The sequence below is a fragment of the Passer domesticus genome, chromosome 5 (genome assembly GCF_036417665.1).
Source record: "Passer domesticus isolate bPasDom1 chromosome 5, bPasDom1.hap1, whole genome shotgun sequence".
NCBI classification, from domain to species: domain Eukaryota; kingdom Metazoa; phylum Chordata; class Aves; order Passeriformes; family Passeridae; genus Passer; species Passer domesticus.
The window spans coordinates 386,452-402,979 of record NC_087478.1 but is presented as its reverse complement, the minus strand read 5'-3'; the positions used below and the strand labels follow the sequence as shown (position 1 = coordinate 402,979).

Sequence of the window (16,528 nt, the reverse complement as noted above, 5' to 3'; positions counted from 1 at the left end):
CCTCAGTTCTGGCACTTGGCAGGGCCGTGCCAGCCAGGGATGGGGAAGGATCTCTGGATGGAGGATGGAGAGCAGCCCGAACAGGAATTATTTCCTGCTGCTGTTTCCAGCTGTGGCCCCGGGGTGGCTGCAGGAACGGGGGCTGTGCCAGAGCACAGCCTGAGCCACCCCCGCCCTGCCAAACGCAGGCGGAGCAGCACAGCCTGGAAAGAGCCACGGAGACAGGAATGCAGAGGTGCTGCAGGAGCTCAGCCTGGGGCTGCTGCTCCCGGAACTGAAGTGAATCAGACCAGAGGCCAGGAGTGGTTTCCAGAATTTTGGCTTTACTTCGCAGTACAGAAATCATTTGGAGCCTTCAGGAGACACGAGAAGCACAGGCTCTGTCATGCCGATACCGCAGCGCCGTTTGGTCCATCCGAGAGGCCACCAGGGACAGAAAATACTTCCACATCTTGCCTGCTCTGTAATTTGTTCTCTCAATTTTATTAAGATTAAAACACAAAGGAGCCTGAGGCACAGCTGTGTCCCAACCGATGTAAACGGGTTTAGAAGCTTAAGTGGAGGTTAAGTTCTGTGCCCAGAACGAAGCCAACATTTGCTGCTACAATAGGTGTGGGCTTTGTCCATGATACAACTTTGCCACAGAGTTAAGATTGATGGGAGAGACTTTTAGGGATGCTGTCCACAATAATGGAGTGCTCAGTTTCTATTTTCCTTGATATCAGGTTTGAGTGACATCAGCGTCACATCTACGAGCTCACCAGAAGCACAGGATTGTGAAGGATGTTTTACAAATGATTAAAAAGACAAGGTAAGACACAGCTGTCAATGAGTTATTTCAAATCTGCACCCACGTCTACGTCTGCAAAAATAATAATAATTATAGTAAGTTCAGTCTGCCTTTCGCTTACGAGGTTAGTCAGGAATATCAGTCAGGAATTTGCCAGATTCTGGACAGCAGCCCTACTAGAATGAAATAATTAACACATGATATCCAAAAAGGGAACATTACCAGTGCAGTACTCTTCAATCTCTCAGAGATGGGATTACAAAAGCAGGCCTTACAATATTGAATTTCGTACAGTGTTCATTAAGTTCCTTATATATTCATATTAGCCGATTTAAACTTCTCCTAATTAGAGACTCTCATTACTGCTGCTCCTCCTCCCCGTAGATGTCGTTCTTCTTGCGTTTCATCTCCTCGAAGTCGAACTCTGATCCCATCATCCTCTTGTAAATATCCTTGATGTCGTCGCACGTCGTCTCGAAGTGGGTGGTGGCGTCGTAGGTGCGCGAGATGAAGATCTGGAGGCAGAAGCAGCGTTGGAGCCCCGAGCTGAGCCTGTCCCCTCCCAGCCCAGCCCAGCCCAGCCCTCACTCACTCACTCACCTGGCTCTCGGTGCCCGGGTCGGTCGGTGCAAACAGGTCACTGATGCTCACAAACCTGGACAGGGGACAAAGAGCCTCGGTTTGCTTTGGGTTCAGAGCAGGATCCACGCAGGGCAAACTCAGCCTGAGCAGCCTCCGGTGTCCCAGCAGAGGGACAGGGCTGCCGGCACTCACTTCTGCTCGATGGGCTCCAGGAGGTCCAGGGCTGGCTTGATCTCCTTCTCGGGCTCGGCGGTCTCCACGGTGGTGCTGGCGATGGCGATGTACTTGCCCTGCGCCGCCACGTTGTGAGCGGAGGAGATCATGCACACGTAGATGTCTGGGGGCACAGAACAGCTGCAGCCCAAACCTCCTCAGCCCCCTCCCAAACCTCCTTCAGGCTCGTCCCAAAACCCTCTCCAACCTTATCCCAAAACCTCCTCAGCCCCACCCCAAACCTCCTCGGCTCCATCCCAAAACTCCTCAGCTCCATCCCAAACCTCCTCAGCCCCAGCCCAAAACCTCCAGCCCTATCCCAAAAACCTTCTCAGCCTCATTCCAAAACCTCCTCAGCCCCACCCCAAAACCTTCTCCAACCTCATCCCAAAACCTCCTTCAGCCCCATCCCAAACCTCCTCAGCCCCATCCCAAACCTCCTCAGCCCCATCCCAAAACCTCCTCAGCCTCATCCCAAAACCTCCAGCTCTATTCCAAAACCTCCTCAGCCCCAGCCCAAAAACCTCCTCAGCTGCAGCCCAAAACCTCCTCAGCTCCATCCCAAACCTCCTCAGCCCCAGCCCAAACCTCCTCAGCCTCATCCCCAAACCTCCTTCAGCCTCATCCCCAAACCTCCTTCAGACTCATCCCCAAACCTCCTTCAGACTCATCCCCAAACCTCCTTCAGACTCATCCCCAAACCTCCTTCAGACTCATCCCCAAACCTCCTTCAGACTCATCCCCAAACCTCCTTCAGACTCATCCCCAAACCTCCTTCAGACTCATCCCAAAACCTCCTTCAGACTCATCCCAAAACCCTCTCCAACCTTATCCCAAAAGCTCCTCAGCCTCATCCCAAAACCTCCTCAGCTCCATCCCAAACCTCCACAGCCCCATACCAAAACACTCTCCACATCTCTCCCTGCTGCCCCGACACTTGGCATCCCCTGGATTGTTTAGAGAACCTGCAGTGAGTCCCACCCTTGCCCTCCATGCTCTCATCTCCTGGTTGAGCAGCCTGCACATGGGAGATGCCAAAATCCAGATTCCCATGATGGCTCCCAGAATCTGGTGGGACTCCCAGTGGAGGCAGCTCCTCCCCCGGCCCTCACCCACCTCCCCCAGTCTGGGGCACTTCCTGCCGCAGGTTCCTCACCAGGTTTTCCCCTCAGGCTCCTCCCCTAACTGCTGGGAGCTGCACTGGGCGCTGCCAGCCCCGGAGCAGGGCACGAGGTGTCCGTGTCCCCGTGTCCCCGAGCTGCCCTGCAGACAGGCTGGGAGCACGGCCCTGCCTCACCCCTGCACACACCTGATTTCCGGTTGACCTGGTTCTGTGGAATGATGATCTGGCACGAGTTGGCATCGTTTGTGTTCTTGATGGGGTGGCTCAGGATGCAGATGACCCGGATCACCTGGCCCACCTTTGTCACGCGGTCTGACACGTAGCTGGGGTCGCAGATGAGCTGTTTGCAGCGAGCCACCTGAGCAGCAACGTGGGAACAGCACCCACTCACATCAGAAATGGTTTCTGCAGTAATAATTTACTGCTTGATCAATCTGCAGCCTGCAGGCTGCACAGACCTTGGTCTCTAGCGTGGATTGTCACCTCTGTTCCTGGCCAGGACACGTCATTCCCACCCCAAGGGACACGTTATCCCACCAGCAGGTGCTCGACTGTGCCATCAGTGCCCACTCCAATCAGGAGCACCCTCAGAGCTCCCACGCTGGCAGCATTCCCAGTTCCATCCAGCCAGGTGGTGGAGGAGCTGCAGGAAGGGCACGTGCCAGCTGTCAGAGGGCAGAGCTGGCTCTGAGCTGGACACAAGGAGCAGCTCCCTTCCTCAATTATTCACTGCCAGCCCATGCAGACTTCACCCCAGCTCCTGGAGCAGGGATGCTGGGGACTCTCCATCAGGACATTGTGCCTTCAGCAAGCTGGGGACAACAGCCCCAGCCCAGCACGTTTGGCCCTTGGGCTTAAAAAAGGGTTTTCTCTGTGTTTGTTGTGATCACACCCCAAAGGTGTGAGCTCTGAGGGGCAGATGTGGGGAGGGGGCAGGGAAGGCTCCGTACCTCCCCCTCAGACTTGACCCCGACCACTTTGCCGTTCTCTATGACGATCTCCTCGATGGGCTTGTTGAGCATGTAGGTGCCTCCATAGATTGCACTGAGCCTGCAACAGCAAAATCCCTTCAGCACCTCCACTTGAACAGCCCTTCCAGCCCCCAGGTCTGCTCCTCTTGGATAAACCCTCCTCAGACTTAAACCTCCTCAAATCCTCTGCTTAAACACAAGGGATAAACACTCTGCCAACAGCATCGCTGAGCAAACCCAGAGGTGAACAAGCCCCCAAAGAAATAACCTCACGTGGAGGAACCACCTCTTAATTAAGTCAAAGAACCATTAAGGACCACATTGTGGAAGCTCAAGCAGTGACTCCAACCCCACCGGAGGGAACCCGGAGTGAAAGCCAAGTGCTCACCTTGCAAACCCCTGGGGCAGCTCTCCAAGGCCATAGAGGGGGTACAGGTAGGGGCTCTTCCCGTACCGAGCCAGGGACTCGCTGTACAGCTTAATCCTGTTGATTGTTTCTTGGCAGGGTTGATCTAGATAGCTGGGAAGGACAGGAACACCACTTGGGATGCTTCCCAAAGCAGCACTTCCAGCAGAATACACCCACACAGCAAAACACTGACTTGCCATGATGTTTCCCTCCCCACCCTCCAGCTGCTGCTGGCAGCGCTTCCCTGAGAGTTCCCTTTAAGGAACCCTCCAGGTTTAAAATAACCAATCCCATCCCAACCCCATTCCTGGGATTTGGGGGAGCAGCTCCCCGCCCCCACTTACTCATCAGTCCTGTAGAGAGCGAGGGCATGGCCTGTGAAGTCAATGACATCTTGGCCCAGGTCAAACTTCTTGTACACGTCCCTCATGGTGGTTTTCTTGGGATCCACGCCCTCGAAGGTCCGCGGGTCGTTCTCGTCAAAGTTGGCCACGTACACCAGGAACTTCCTGAAGCGGCGCTTCTCGAACAAACCCATCAAACCTAAAACCAGGGGGGAGATTCAGAGCCGGGGGCTGAGAATTCAGAACTGGGGTTGGTGAGAATTCAGAACTGGGGTTTGTGAGAATTCAGAACCAGGGTTTGTGAGAATTCAGAACCAGGGGCTGTGAGAATTCAGAACCAGGGGCTGTGAGAATTCAGAGCCAGGTTGGTGAGAATTCAGAGCTGGGGGCTGAGAATTCAGAACCAGGCTTTGTGAGAATTCAGAGCTGGGGGCTGAGAATTCAGAACCAGGGGCTGTGAGAATTCAGAGCCAGGTTGGTGAGAATTCAGAACCAGGGGTTTGTGAGAATTCAGAGCCAGGGGCTGTGAGAATTCAGAACCAGGTTGGTGAGAATTCAGAGCTGGGGGCTGAGAATTCAGAACCAGGGGTTGGTGAGAATTCAGAACCAGGCTTTGTGAGAATTCAGAACCGGGGTTTGTGAGAATTCAGAGCCAGGGTTTGTGAGAATTCAGAACCGGGGTTTGTGAGAATTCAGAGCTGGGGTTTGTGAGAATTCAGAGCCAGGGGTTTGTGAGAATTCAGAACTGGGGTTGGTGAGAATTCAGAGCCAGGGGCTGTGAGAATTCAGAACTGGGGTTGGTGAGAATTCAGAACCAGGGTTGTGAGAATTCAGAGCTGGGGTTTGTGAGAATTCAGAACCAGGGTTGTGAGAATTCAGAGCCAGGCTTTGTGAGAATTCAGAGCCAGGGGCTGTGAGAATTCAGAACTGGGGTTTGTGAGAATTCAGAGCCAGGGGCTGTGAGAATTCAGAACTGGGGTTGGTGAGAATTCAGAACCAGGGTTGTGAGAATTCAGAGCCAGGCTTTGTGAGAATTCAGAGCCAGGCTTTGTGAGAATTCAGAACCAGGCTTTGTGAGAATTCAGAGCCAGGCTTTGTGAGAATTCAGAACTGGGGTTTGTGAGAATTCAGAACTGGGGTTTGTGAGAATTCAGAACTGGGGTTTGTGAGAATTCAGCAGAACCAGGGGTTTGTGAGAACTCATATCCTCAGTGACTTTTGTGGCTTTTCCATTACCAGCAGTGGGTGAGAACCCCTGAGTGTTCAAACCAGGAATGGTTTGGGTTGGAAGGGACCTTAAATGTCCTTAGTTCCACCCCTATGGCAGGGACACCTCCACTGTCCCAGGTTGCTCCAAGCCCTGTCCAGCCTGGCCTTGGGCACTGCCAGGGATCCAGGGGCAGCCCCAGCTGCTCTGGGAATTCCATTCCAGCTCATCCCCACCCTCCCAGCCAGGAATTCCTTCCCAAAATCCTGTCTAACCCCACCCTCCTTCAGCCTAAGGCCATTGCCCTTTGTCCTGCCCCTCAAACCCCAAACATGAGGCTGGACAAGGCAGCACCTCCACTCCTGGATGAGTGTCTTGGAGACCACAAGGAGACATGGCCAGACAGAAGGGATTCCTGGTTCCTTCAGCAAACAGGAATATCTGCCATGAGGAAGGCTCAGACCTACAGACTGGGGGCCTTAACTGAAGGAGTCACTTCTTCAGAGGATTTTTCAGAGGTGCTGCTGACCACATCCCACATCTGGAGCCCATGGAATGCCCTCCAGATCCTAATGGATTTCTTCACCACACTGTTATTAGCTTTATTTGAGGAGTGAAACCTAAGAAGGCAACAATTAAGGTTTGAGGTGCCACATGTTGCAATTAGTCATTGCAATTTGCCTGCAATGTTTTTCACACACACAATCCCAGCAAGGACATGACACCAAGTATTTATGGCAGAGCTGGGAGCACGAGCCCCAGGTGGAACCTCCTGAGGAAGGAAAACACTGCCAGGTTCTCAGCAGAATCCCACTGAACAGGCAGCTTGGAGGCTCCAAGAAAACAGGGCTCAGCAAACACAAGGCTCACACTGCAAGGGGTGTTTGAAGTCAAAGAGGTGCAGGAGAACCCCGAGGATGTTCTTTAACACATGAGGAGCATCAAGAATGTCCCAAGGGATGGGTGTGCCTCTGTTTAGGGGATTCAGAGGGAACAGAAAGGGTGCAGCTACTCACTGGAGGCCAAAGCTTCTGCCTCAGTGGAAGGAACTTTGTAGATCTTTCCTCCCTTGTAGACGAAGCTGCCCTCGATCACCTTGAAGTCCAAGTAACGAGTGACTTCTGTGTAGAGCAGCATCTTGACCAACTGACCTGCAGGGGGTTTGGCACAGTCAAACGCTGCCACAGCTCCCGAGGCAACAAACCCAAACCCTGCTCAATTCCCCCTGCAGGCTGAAGATAGGCTGGGACTAAAGCACCCAAACCTTGGCTGGGATTGACCAGTTCTTCCACTGCAGCAGCCCTGAGCCAGGCACTGCCCCATCCATCATCCACCATCATCATCCATCCATCCATCCATCCATCCATCATCCATCCATCCATCCATCATCCATCCATCATCCATCCATCCATCATCCATCCATCATCCACCATCATCATCCATCCATCCATCATCCATCCATCATCCATCCATCATCCATCCATCCATCATCCATCCATCCATCATCCATCCATCCATCATCCATCCATCCATCCATCATCCATCCATCATCCATCCGTCCGTCCATCCGTCCGTCCATCCATCCCGCCATCCATCATCCATCCATCCATCCATCATCCATCCATCATCCATCCATCATCCATCCATCATCCATCCATCATCCATCCATCATCCATCCATCATCCATCCATCATCCATCCATCATCCATCCATCATCCATCCATCCATCCATCCATCCATCCATCCATCATCCATCCATCATCCATCCATCATCCATCCATCCATCATCCATCCATCCATCATCCATCCATCCATCATCCATCCATCCATCATCCATCCATCCATCATCCATCCATCCATCATCCATCCATCCATCCATCCATCCATCCATCCATCCACCATTCATCATCATCCCTCCATCCATCATCCATCCATCATCCATCCGTCCGTCCATCCGTCCGTCCATCCGTCCCGCCATCCATCATCCATCCATCATCCATCCATCATCCATCCATCATCCATCCATCATCCATCCATCACCCATCCATCCATCAATCTGTCATCCATCCGTCACCCATCCGTCCGTCCATCCGTCCATCCATCCATCATCCATCCATCATCCATCCATCCATCCATCATCCATCCATCCATCATCCATCCATCATCCATCCATCCATCATCCATCCATCCATCCATCCATCCATCCATCATCCATCCATCATCCATCCATCCATCCATCCATCCATCCATCCCATCATCCATCATCCCTCCATCCATCCATCCATCCATCATCCACCCATCCCTCATCCATCCATCCATCCATCCATCCATCCATCCATCATCCATCCATCCATCATCCATCCCTCATCCATCCCTCCACGCCCTGGTGCTCCAGGATGAATTCCAGCAGCAGGAGCTGGTTTTAGGCAGAGGGAGCTGGCCCTGCACTGGCAGGGGTTTGCTCTGGACCAGTGCAGTACTGCAGCACATGGATTCAAGGATGGGATTACAAGGAATGGCAGTGCCTGTCCCACTCCAGCACCAGCAGCAGCCCAAGGAACACCTGGGAGCTCAGACCACTCACCATTAGCCATAAGGAATTTTGGAATGAGGTCCACGTTCCAGTCTCTTCCCCGCCCCATAGATTCTGGGGGAGTTCCCGGGAGATTAAACCTTTTGTAGAGCTTTGGAGAGAGAATACAGAACTTATTATAGGCCAGGAAATCTGTCTGGGTGTCATTTCTCCCACACATGGACACACTTTCCACCCCCACAGCTCCAGGCTGAACACAAGCTCTTCAGAGCCAGCTTCTGGCTGCAGTTTCAGCTCCAATTTGAGTGTGGAACACACAAACACATCCAGTGAATTGTTACAGTAAGAAGCAGGCAGTGTAATTCTGCTCATCCAGGCTTTGGGAATTCATGGAGCTGATCAACTGTTTAATATGGCATTTCTTAGTCCAATTTACAATTTAGCTGAAGAGTTTCAACACCCAGCTGTAACAGCTCTGGAATGCTCCGTGCTCGGATTTGCTCAGATTCCAATTGGGAATTACAGCAAACAAGCACAACCCACCAACTCCAAACACCCCACACTGGCCTCTTCCCCACTGTTACCTGCTGAGGAAATGCCATAAAACTTCCTTACTCAAAGGAAACCCTCAGAGTTGTTCACTGGAAGCCAGCCCAAGGCTAAGTGGGAATAAATCCCCTTTCTAGACACCAGGACGGGTGTCTCTCCACACTTACATCTTCCAGGGGTGTAATGGAAGCACTTTCCCCTCCGTAGTAAGAGTTCCGATCCATGTGAAGGACTTTCTTTCCATTCACTGACATAATCCCAGAGAGGATGCATTCCTGCAGCAAGGAAAGGATGCAAGGGACAGGTCAGCTGCACTGGAGCCTCCTCCTTCCTGTTTTTCCTCAGAGCATGTTCAGACAGCTCCACTGCAGCTGCACAGCAAACAAGCACAGCAGCTGCTTCATCCCAGAATTCAGGGATGGCACATTAACCTGTTAATAAATTTATTGTTTGCTCTGGGCAAGCCAAGCAAGGGGTTAGAGACTGTGTGTAGGCTGGATCCCTGCACAACCACCACCTATCAGGGCTTCCCAGAGGAAATTTTTGGGAATTCCATGCACTGGAGCCAAAGGAAAATCTGTCCTCTAAGGCACCAGCTATCAGTTTAAGGATGTGCACAGAGTGGCAGCAGGAGAATGAAATCTTACCTGGACTTCAATCAGTCTCCTCAGAACTTCAATTATTAATATCTGCCACACTGGGACACTCAGGATAATGAACAGCTTCTCTCAGAGAGCAGCATGAAGAATAAATGAAGGCATTTGTGTGCTTTATCAGCCCAGCTTTGCTCTGCTTGCTCTGTGCCCACTGAGGAGCAGCAGACCAGCTGTGTGTGACTGCAGCTCCACACAGAGCACACAGGGGCTGCAGAACCAGCTCAGGCCTTGCACAACTAAATCCCCGTTAAAGCAGGACTCTGCACCAGCACTGCCATTCCCCAGCCACAGAGCTTAACAAAACCTGCAATGTTTGTGTGCTTAGCACAGCTTGTCTGGGAGGTTTTACTGAGCTTGCTCTGCCTCAGCTCCGCCCAGCAGCAGAGTTCTGGCTGCAGCTGAGCTCCCATTCATCACCACGAGCTCTCTGGTAGGTCCTGCCACATCTTGTGTGATGGGTGAGGCTTCTTGGAGGGGGTTTGGAGCAACCTGCTCCAGGAAAAGGTGTCCCAGTCGTGGCAGGATGGTTTGTAAGGTCCTCTCCACCCAAACCATTGCAAAGCTTTCACTCAGTTTGAAACCCTCATCCAGCTGCTGGGAGATGCCACCACTGCACATGTGACAGGATTCCTGCAGGCAGGCTGGCCCTCCTGCAGGGCTCTGTGTCTCCAGGAGATCCTTCCTGTTTACTGCACAACACCTCAGGCAGGACTCTCCTCCTGGGCCGCTTCCCCCTCCCGTGGAGAGCAGGAGGTTCATTTCCAGCTCCAGACTGACCAGTGCAGCTGTCAGCAGGAAAACCACAAACACCAGGAGTTTCCCACTGTGGATTGCTTGTGTAAATCCTGACTCCAGTCAATCCTCGCTGCAAAGGAAGCTGTAACATCAACTTCCCAGCCACAGCAGCTCTCAGGGGCTGTTTTGTTCTAAGGTCAGACACCTGCAGGTGCAGGGGTGGCTGGCAGGGATGGCTGGCTGAGGAGTTGCTGTGCTGGTGCTTCCAGGTGGCAATGGAAAAACCTTCTCTGTTGGGCACTGCTGTCCAGTCTGTCACCAGGGTGTCACCAAAATTCAGCCAAGGATCTGAGGAGCAAAGCTGGAGCTGCCTCACGCACAGCAAGGATGCTCTGAATTCAGTCCCTGAAGTCATGGAAGATTTCCAGCACGGTGCCCACAAGGCTTCATGATCACCACGTGGACTGTGAGTACTGAGCCACAGTGCTTGCCACAAAAGCTCTCCATGATCCATCAGCTGCTCCTTCCACTGTGCCATCCTTCCAAGCATTCTACAAGGTCCCTCCTTTTTTCCCCAAGGCTGGAGCAAGCAGAGATCCTCCCAGCAGGTACAGCTGCACCAAACTCCATGTGAAATCATTACTCAAGGCCTACAACGCTGAGTAACCACAGGAGTAAAAGTGTCTACAGCGTTAATGGTTAACCACACCCAAGGCAGGACTGTCACACCAAGGGCCTCATCCCCAGGCAGTTACACTCACAGAGCTCTGTGGCTGGACTCCTTGCTCTGCCCTGTGATTTATCCCCCTGGAACATCTCCCAAAACCCTGCCTCACCAGCTCTGCCAGGTGGTGGCACAGGACTGCAAGTGTCCACACTGGAGCTGAGCCACAAGGAAGCCAATAAAGGATTTCACAACTAAGTAAGCACCAAAAGGAGCTCCAGTAAAAGCTGCACAAGCCACATCCAGTGCTCTGGATGTCAGCTGATTTCAGTCACCCACTTAACCTCAAAGCATTCCTTGCTCTGTCTTCCCAGAAGAGGGAGTGTGCATCCCTTCTTCACTCCAAGGGATACTGGTAATCCAAATTACCAGCAGCCCTTGCAGTGAATTTGGGCACCAGCAGAAGACACAAGAGGCCTTAAGTGCCTCTCCACTGTTCTTTCACACGCACTGAACACCTGTGGGACTGAGGTGGAGCTGTTTCACTGCTGTTTAACCCCGCGCTCACTGAACACTGAAATCCTGCACAGCCCTTTGAGGCCACTTCCCCCTGCAGCCGTGAGGGCCACGAAGCACCCGGGCTGCACAATGGATTTATCCTCCCAGCTCAGCAATTCCTCTGGATGCTGTGCTGGCTGCGGGACCAGGAACCGCTTGATGTGTGACGCTGTCATCTGGGTCAGGGAGAGGGGAAAACAAACGGCCTGCGCTGATAAGGGCAGGGCTGGGGACAGTTTAGAGTGCAAATAAAAAGGGGAAGCGTCACAGTTCAAATCTGTGCACTTCTTGCTGTTTTATAAACGTCGCCACCACCAAACAGGAACAGGGAGCAGCTGCTGACAGCAGCAGCAGGACGCTGCAGGGAGAGCTCTGGGTATCCAGATCCGACAGAATCCATGCAAATTGCAGGCACGCTGCTACTACAATGCTCTGCCTCAGCCAGTTCAGGTTACGAGCTCCCAGGAGCTCATTGTGCTGCTGAATGAACATCTGAGCACCTTGCTGCAAATGGACAGGGAAGCAGGGAGAAACCAGCACTGGGAATGTGGGGACAGCACATCCACTGCGAGTCCATGGAAATAAAAATAAGGAGTAACTTGGAGGTGCTTCCATGCTTGCTCAAGGCCACCAGCTCCTCCCTGGAGCGCAGGGTGGTCATGACCAGACCTTGTGCGTGCAGAGGCCTTGAGGAATGGAGGGAAGCAAGGAGGTGTCCGTGGATTTTCTCCAAGTAGGGCGGCAGTTCAGAAAGGCTCAGACAGCCCGGTGGGAAGTCGAGCCAGCAGCGCTCCTGCAACGGCGCCGAGGGGAGGACTGGGCACTGAGCACTGAGCAAAATCCCTCCGGCTCCGGGAATGGGCTCTGGCACTGCCAGGCTCTTTCTTCGAAAGGCAGGGCTTGCTGTGGCCAGAGGGTCACACAGTGCTGGGCTTGGAAGATCTGGAGATCCTTGCTCCAACCCAGGCAGGGTCACCTGGAGCAGTGCACAGGCAATTCCACCCCTCACCGCCCGACTCAAAGCTCTGCTCATCCTACAACTGCCAAAGCAACTCCTCACTGCACTGCAATGCTGCCCTCTGCTACATGCAAAGGACAGACTCCAGCTTTCCCAATCAAAGGGAAGAAGCTTTTTCCTCCTAAGCCATTCCTCCACTTCAAAGGAAGAGCTTGAAAGGAATGAAAGCAACAGGGAAAGTTGTGTGTCCCCTGCAGCAAACGCTCCCACATGGTCCTCACAGTCACTCTGAGGCTCTTCAGCCCCTGAGGCTGGGCCTGTATGGTTAAACATATCCTGAATCAATGACTTTGGCTCCTCTGCTCCTACAGAAAGTGAATCTGTATCTTTGGGATGCATTTGAGTAGCTTTAACATGGGGAGGCAGCTGGCAGGTAAGAAGCTTAGCTCAGCCTGCAAAAAGTGAAACCTCAGCAGGAACAGAGAGCATTCACCTACTGGGGCTCAACTGGAGGCTTCAATTATCCCCAAAATTTATGGAAAATAACTTTAGAGAAGCAGGGAGGGCAGATAACAGAGCCTGTCACCAGACACAACATCCCACTCTGAAATAACCCAGCGAGGAAGTACGGAGCCACTCCCACAGCAGAGAGGTGGAAATTACAGAGAGCTGGGAAATTCCGGTGCACTGAAAAGAGAGGGGTGGAAATCCAGCCACGAGGAGCTCTCCAGCCTGTGACCACTGCACAGATTAAAAACGAGTCTGTGCAGTAGGGCTGCAGGAAGATGATCCCTAATCTGCCACACACCACGCACACGGAAAGCCTAAGACAAGGCCCTTAAAGCTATTAAAGCTCCTGGAGAAGCTGTTCCCACCAGGAATGAGGCAGCTGGAAGATCTACCAGCTCTCATGCAGCCCCTGGTGGGTCTGGCACCTCACACTGATCCGTGCAGGAGGAGCCACGGAGCCCACTACAGCTGGTGGAAGTCTGAGGGATTGTATCAGCAGCAATTCAGGATTTATTTTTCCCCACAGGGCTAAGACACACTGCAATGGGGTCTCTGATTAGCACACAGAAGGAAAAGCTGAAATAGTTTGAGTGCCAGTAATCCCAGTCCTAAAGCTGCCTTTAGTCCTTCATGACTGCTGAGGAAGAGATTAACACCTGAAATGTTCATGTTGCACTTCCAGATCCATCCCAGTGGAATGTACACGTGCACTCACTGGCCCCACGGACCCAGCCAGAACGACCACTACAATGGATGCATTTGTGCTCTTTACAAAGCCTCCAACAGCTCATTCTTCTCTTTAAACCAACAACTGAACTTTCCCTTTGAAAAAAGAAAAAAACCCCTTCAGATCAGCAGCAGAGGCACAACCTCAGAGCTACAACAGGGGCCTGAGGGGCTCCAGCAGTGGAATCCAGCCCAGCTTGAAGGAAAGGGTGGTTGCAAACACCAGCAGAACCTCAGGGACAGCTCCTTTGGAAAAGGAAAGGAACAACTGGATGTGTTTCCAGCTCCTTCTCCTCAGGTACCACAGGTACCAGGCTCCTCTTCCACTGGTACCGAAGCTGGAGGAACAACCTTCAAGCTTCACCTGAGAGCAGGAGAGTCCTTCAGGCCAGCTGATCCACCACTCAGCCACAATGGCTGAGCCAACACCAGGAATTCCAGGATGGCTGCACCAGCACCTCTGGTTTCCATTCCTTTCCACATGAGCTGCTCAAGACAAGACGAAGTCCACCCTAATTGGTATTTCAGAGGCAAAGCCAGCACACCAGAAGCAAAATACGGAGCTCTTGCATATTCCCAGGCTCTGGAGTTTGGTCAGCACACCTTAAAACACGGCCCTAATTTATTCCTTTTAACTCAACCGCTGCTCATTAGCAGGAGCTTGTCTTAAAAGTGATTTCACAAGAGGCCTTTTGTCAAATTTACACTGGCATTTGTCAGTTTGAGATTAAGCCCTGCCTTCACCAACTTGATACCCCGCTCACACTAAAGCATAAATTAACATTTTAATGGAGCTCCGATCTATTGGAGGCCCCTCCACTACAAGCTCATTATATTTCACCTCCCCAAAAGTCCCTTTGCCTGCTTTGCTGAGCCAGGGACAGGCTTTAGGACAGACTCCAGCTTTCCCTATCAAAGGGAAGAAGCTTTTTCCTGCTAAGCCATTCCTCCACCTCAAAGGAAGAGCTTGAAAGGAATGAAAGCAATGGGGAAAGTTGGGTGTCCCCTAGAGCAGACGCTCCCACACCTGCCACATTTCCTTTGTGCCACATTCCAGGTGTGTTACCCTTCTCCCCAAATCCAAAAGAGGGGGATGACAGTCCAGCTGGGGTCCTGTGTCAGCACCCCATCAATCACAGCACCCAAACCACGGGGGGAAATCCGTGGATTCCAATTTAATCCCCATCCCCAGGGAAAGTGGGGGAAATCCCTCCCGGGCCAACCCCAAAGAGATCCCTTTGTCCAGCCACCTTTCCCCACCAAGAGGAGGGAACAAAAGCAGGAAAGGCCAGCTGCACAAGGAGGAAAACCTCTCCACCATGTTGGATTTTCTTCCCCCCTTCTCCAAACAATGCCTCGCGTTTGTAACCTGCAATCCGCCCTCCCGCGGCATCTCCCGGCCCCCAGGGATGCAGGAACCGGGAGAAATCCTCCCGCAAACCTCGGGGGCAGCGGCACTGCCATGTTTTTTCCCCCAGGGCTGCCTGCGGCGCGGCTGCATCCTCCACAATAGGACAAAGCCCCACCGCGGCTCGCCCCCTCCCTCCGCCGCACCCCCAGCAGCTGTCAGCTCTCCTTAGGGATCACCGGGATGCAGCCACATCGCAGGAAAGCGTTGGGTTTTTTTTTTTTGGAGGGGGGAATAAGGGAAATTTGACAGGCTCGCCAGCCTCCCATCCCCCTCCTGCTGCAGTCAGGGCTGGATGGAGCCGAAGGCTGCAAAGGCGGAGCGGGGATGGGGATGGAGAGGGGGGGGATCACCACGGCTGCCTCCACCCTGCACGGACCTGCAGCCACGCTGGGTCTGTGGGGGAGCGGGGGAAGGGATGTGTGAACGGAAAAAAATAAGGTGATAATTTAAAAAAATAAATAAAAGGCAATAAATGCCCGTCGGCGTTTTATTGTCCGAGTCTCCCCACGCCCTCCCTCCGCAAAACAACCGCATTTCCTGGGGCCCCCTGGGAACGGCGGGGAGCGGGGACGGGGTTTATCCAAACGCGGGGAGCTGTTGTAAAATATACACATAAATCATATAAAAACCCCACCCGGGGGTCCAGTTAGGGATGGGGAGAGGGATCCCGGGCGGGGATGGGGCTGGAGCTGCGGGGTGCAGTGGGAATTAATGAGGGGGAAATGAGCCAGGGGTCCCCCGGGGGTGGGGGGGTCACACACACCGGACCCCCGGGGTCATGCTGAGGGGCGGAGGGAGATGAATGGGAAAGGATCCAGGGTGGGGGTGGGAATGAAGCCGAGGGGGTGCTGTGATAATTAATGATAAGGGAGAGCACCCAGGGGGTTCCGCGGGGGGTCACATACACCAGACCCCCGTAATAATGGGGAGGGGGACGGGGGGAAGCACCCAGACAGAGCCAGGGGGGGTACGATGGACAGGTGACAGGTGAAGAAAGCGACCTGAATGGGGTGAGAATCAGGTGAGAGCCTGGGGAGGGGACCGCACAGCCTGGGGGAGGGGATAGAGACCCGAGCGCCCGAGGCGGGGGGGCTCAAACACAGCCCGCGGGGGAGGATCAGACGATACACGGGCAAAGGACAGCGGCGCCGGGCCGGGTGAGAGATGGGGAAGGGGGTCAGCCGCAGGAGCCGGGGGATGGCGGAGGGGGGGCGGCGGGGCGGGGCAGGGCGGCGGCCGCCCGCAGCAGGCCCCAGGCGCGAGCGGGGCGGCGGCTGCTCCTCACCGTGAGGCCGGTGCCCAGCACGATCACGTCGTACTCCTCATTCATGGCGGCGCGCGGTGTCTCGGGGGTCTCTCGGCCGGGGCTGAGCGGAACCGGGCGCTACGCGGGGGCCGCGGGAGCGCGAGAAAATGGAGCCGCCGCCGTGAGGGGACCGCGCCGGGAGGGGCGGGGCCGGGCCGCCTGCGCCCCGCCCACGCGCCTGCCAATCACAGCCCGACGCGCCGCGCCATTGGCTGCCGGGGGTGCCACTCAAGGGGCGGGAGCAGTGCGCGCGCGAGCGGCGCTGCCACCGTGGTGGGGGCGC

At 53.9% G+C, this 16,528-nt stretch overlaps 1 protein-coding gene across 1 annotated transcript; it reads right to left on the bottom strand.

Annotated features, from left to right (window-relative positions):
- Window positions 1–303: 303 nt before the first annotated feature.
- Window positions 304–16,403, bottom strand: GDI2 (GDP dissociation inhibitor 2). Its single transcript, XM_064421649.1, has 11 exons — window positions 16,225–16,403; window positions 8,889–8,996; window positions 8,224–8,323; window positions 6,656–6,790; window positions 4,433–4,631; window positions 4,068–4,199; window positions 3,659–3,758; window positions 2,895–3,066; window positions 1,565–1,709; window positions 1,391–1,445; window positions 304–1,305 (listed from the first exon to the last, which is right to left on the bottom strand). The coding sequence occupies exons 1-11, from the start codon at window positions 16,267–16,269 to the stop codon at window positions 1,150–1,152; spliced, it is 1,347 nt and encodes a 448-aa protein (XP_064277719.1). The 5' UTR covers window positions 16,270–16,403; the 3' UTR covers window positions 304–1,149.
- Window positions 16,404–16,528: the final 125 nt, after the last annotated feature.

Bases quoted from the DNA above. Each gene is read 5' to 3' on its own strand.
- GDI2 (XM_064421649.1), bottom strand. From the start codon at position 16,269: ATGAATGAGGAGTACGACGTGATCGTGCTGGGCACCGGCCTCACG. The intron at 1,710-2,894 runs GTGTGTGCAGGG...CTGTGCCCCCAG, and splicing joins CCAGGTCAACCGGAAATCAG to ACATCTACGTGTGCATGATC. The intron at 1,446-1,564 runs GTGAGTGCCGGC...TCCCCTGTCCAG, and splicing joins CTGGAGCCCATCGAGCAGAA to GTTTGTGAGCATCAGTGACC.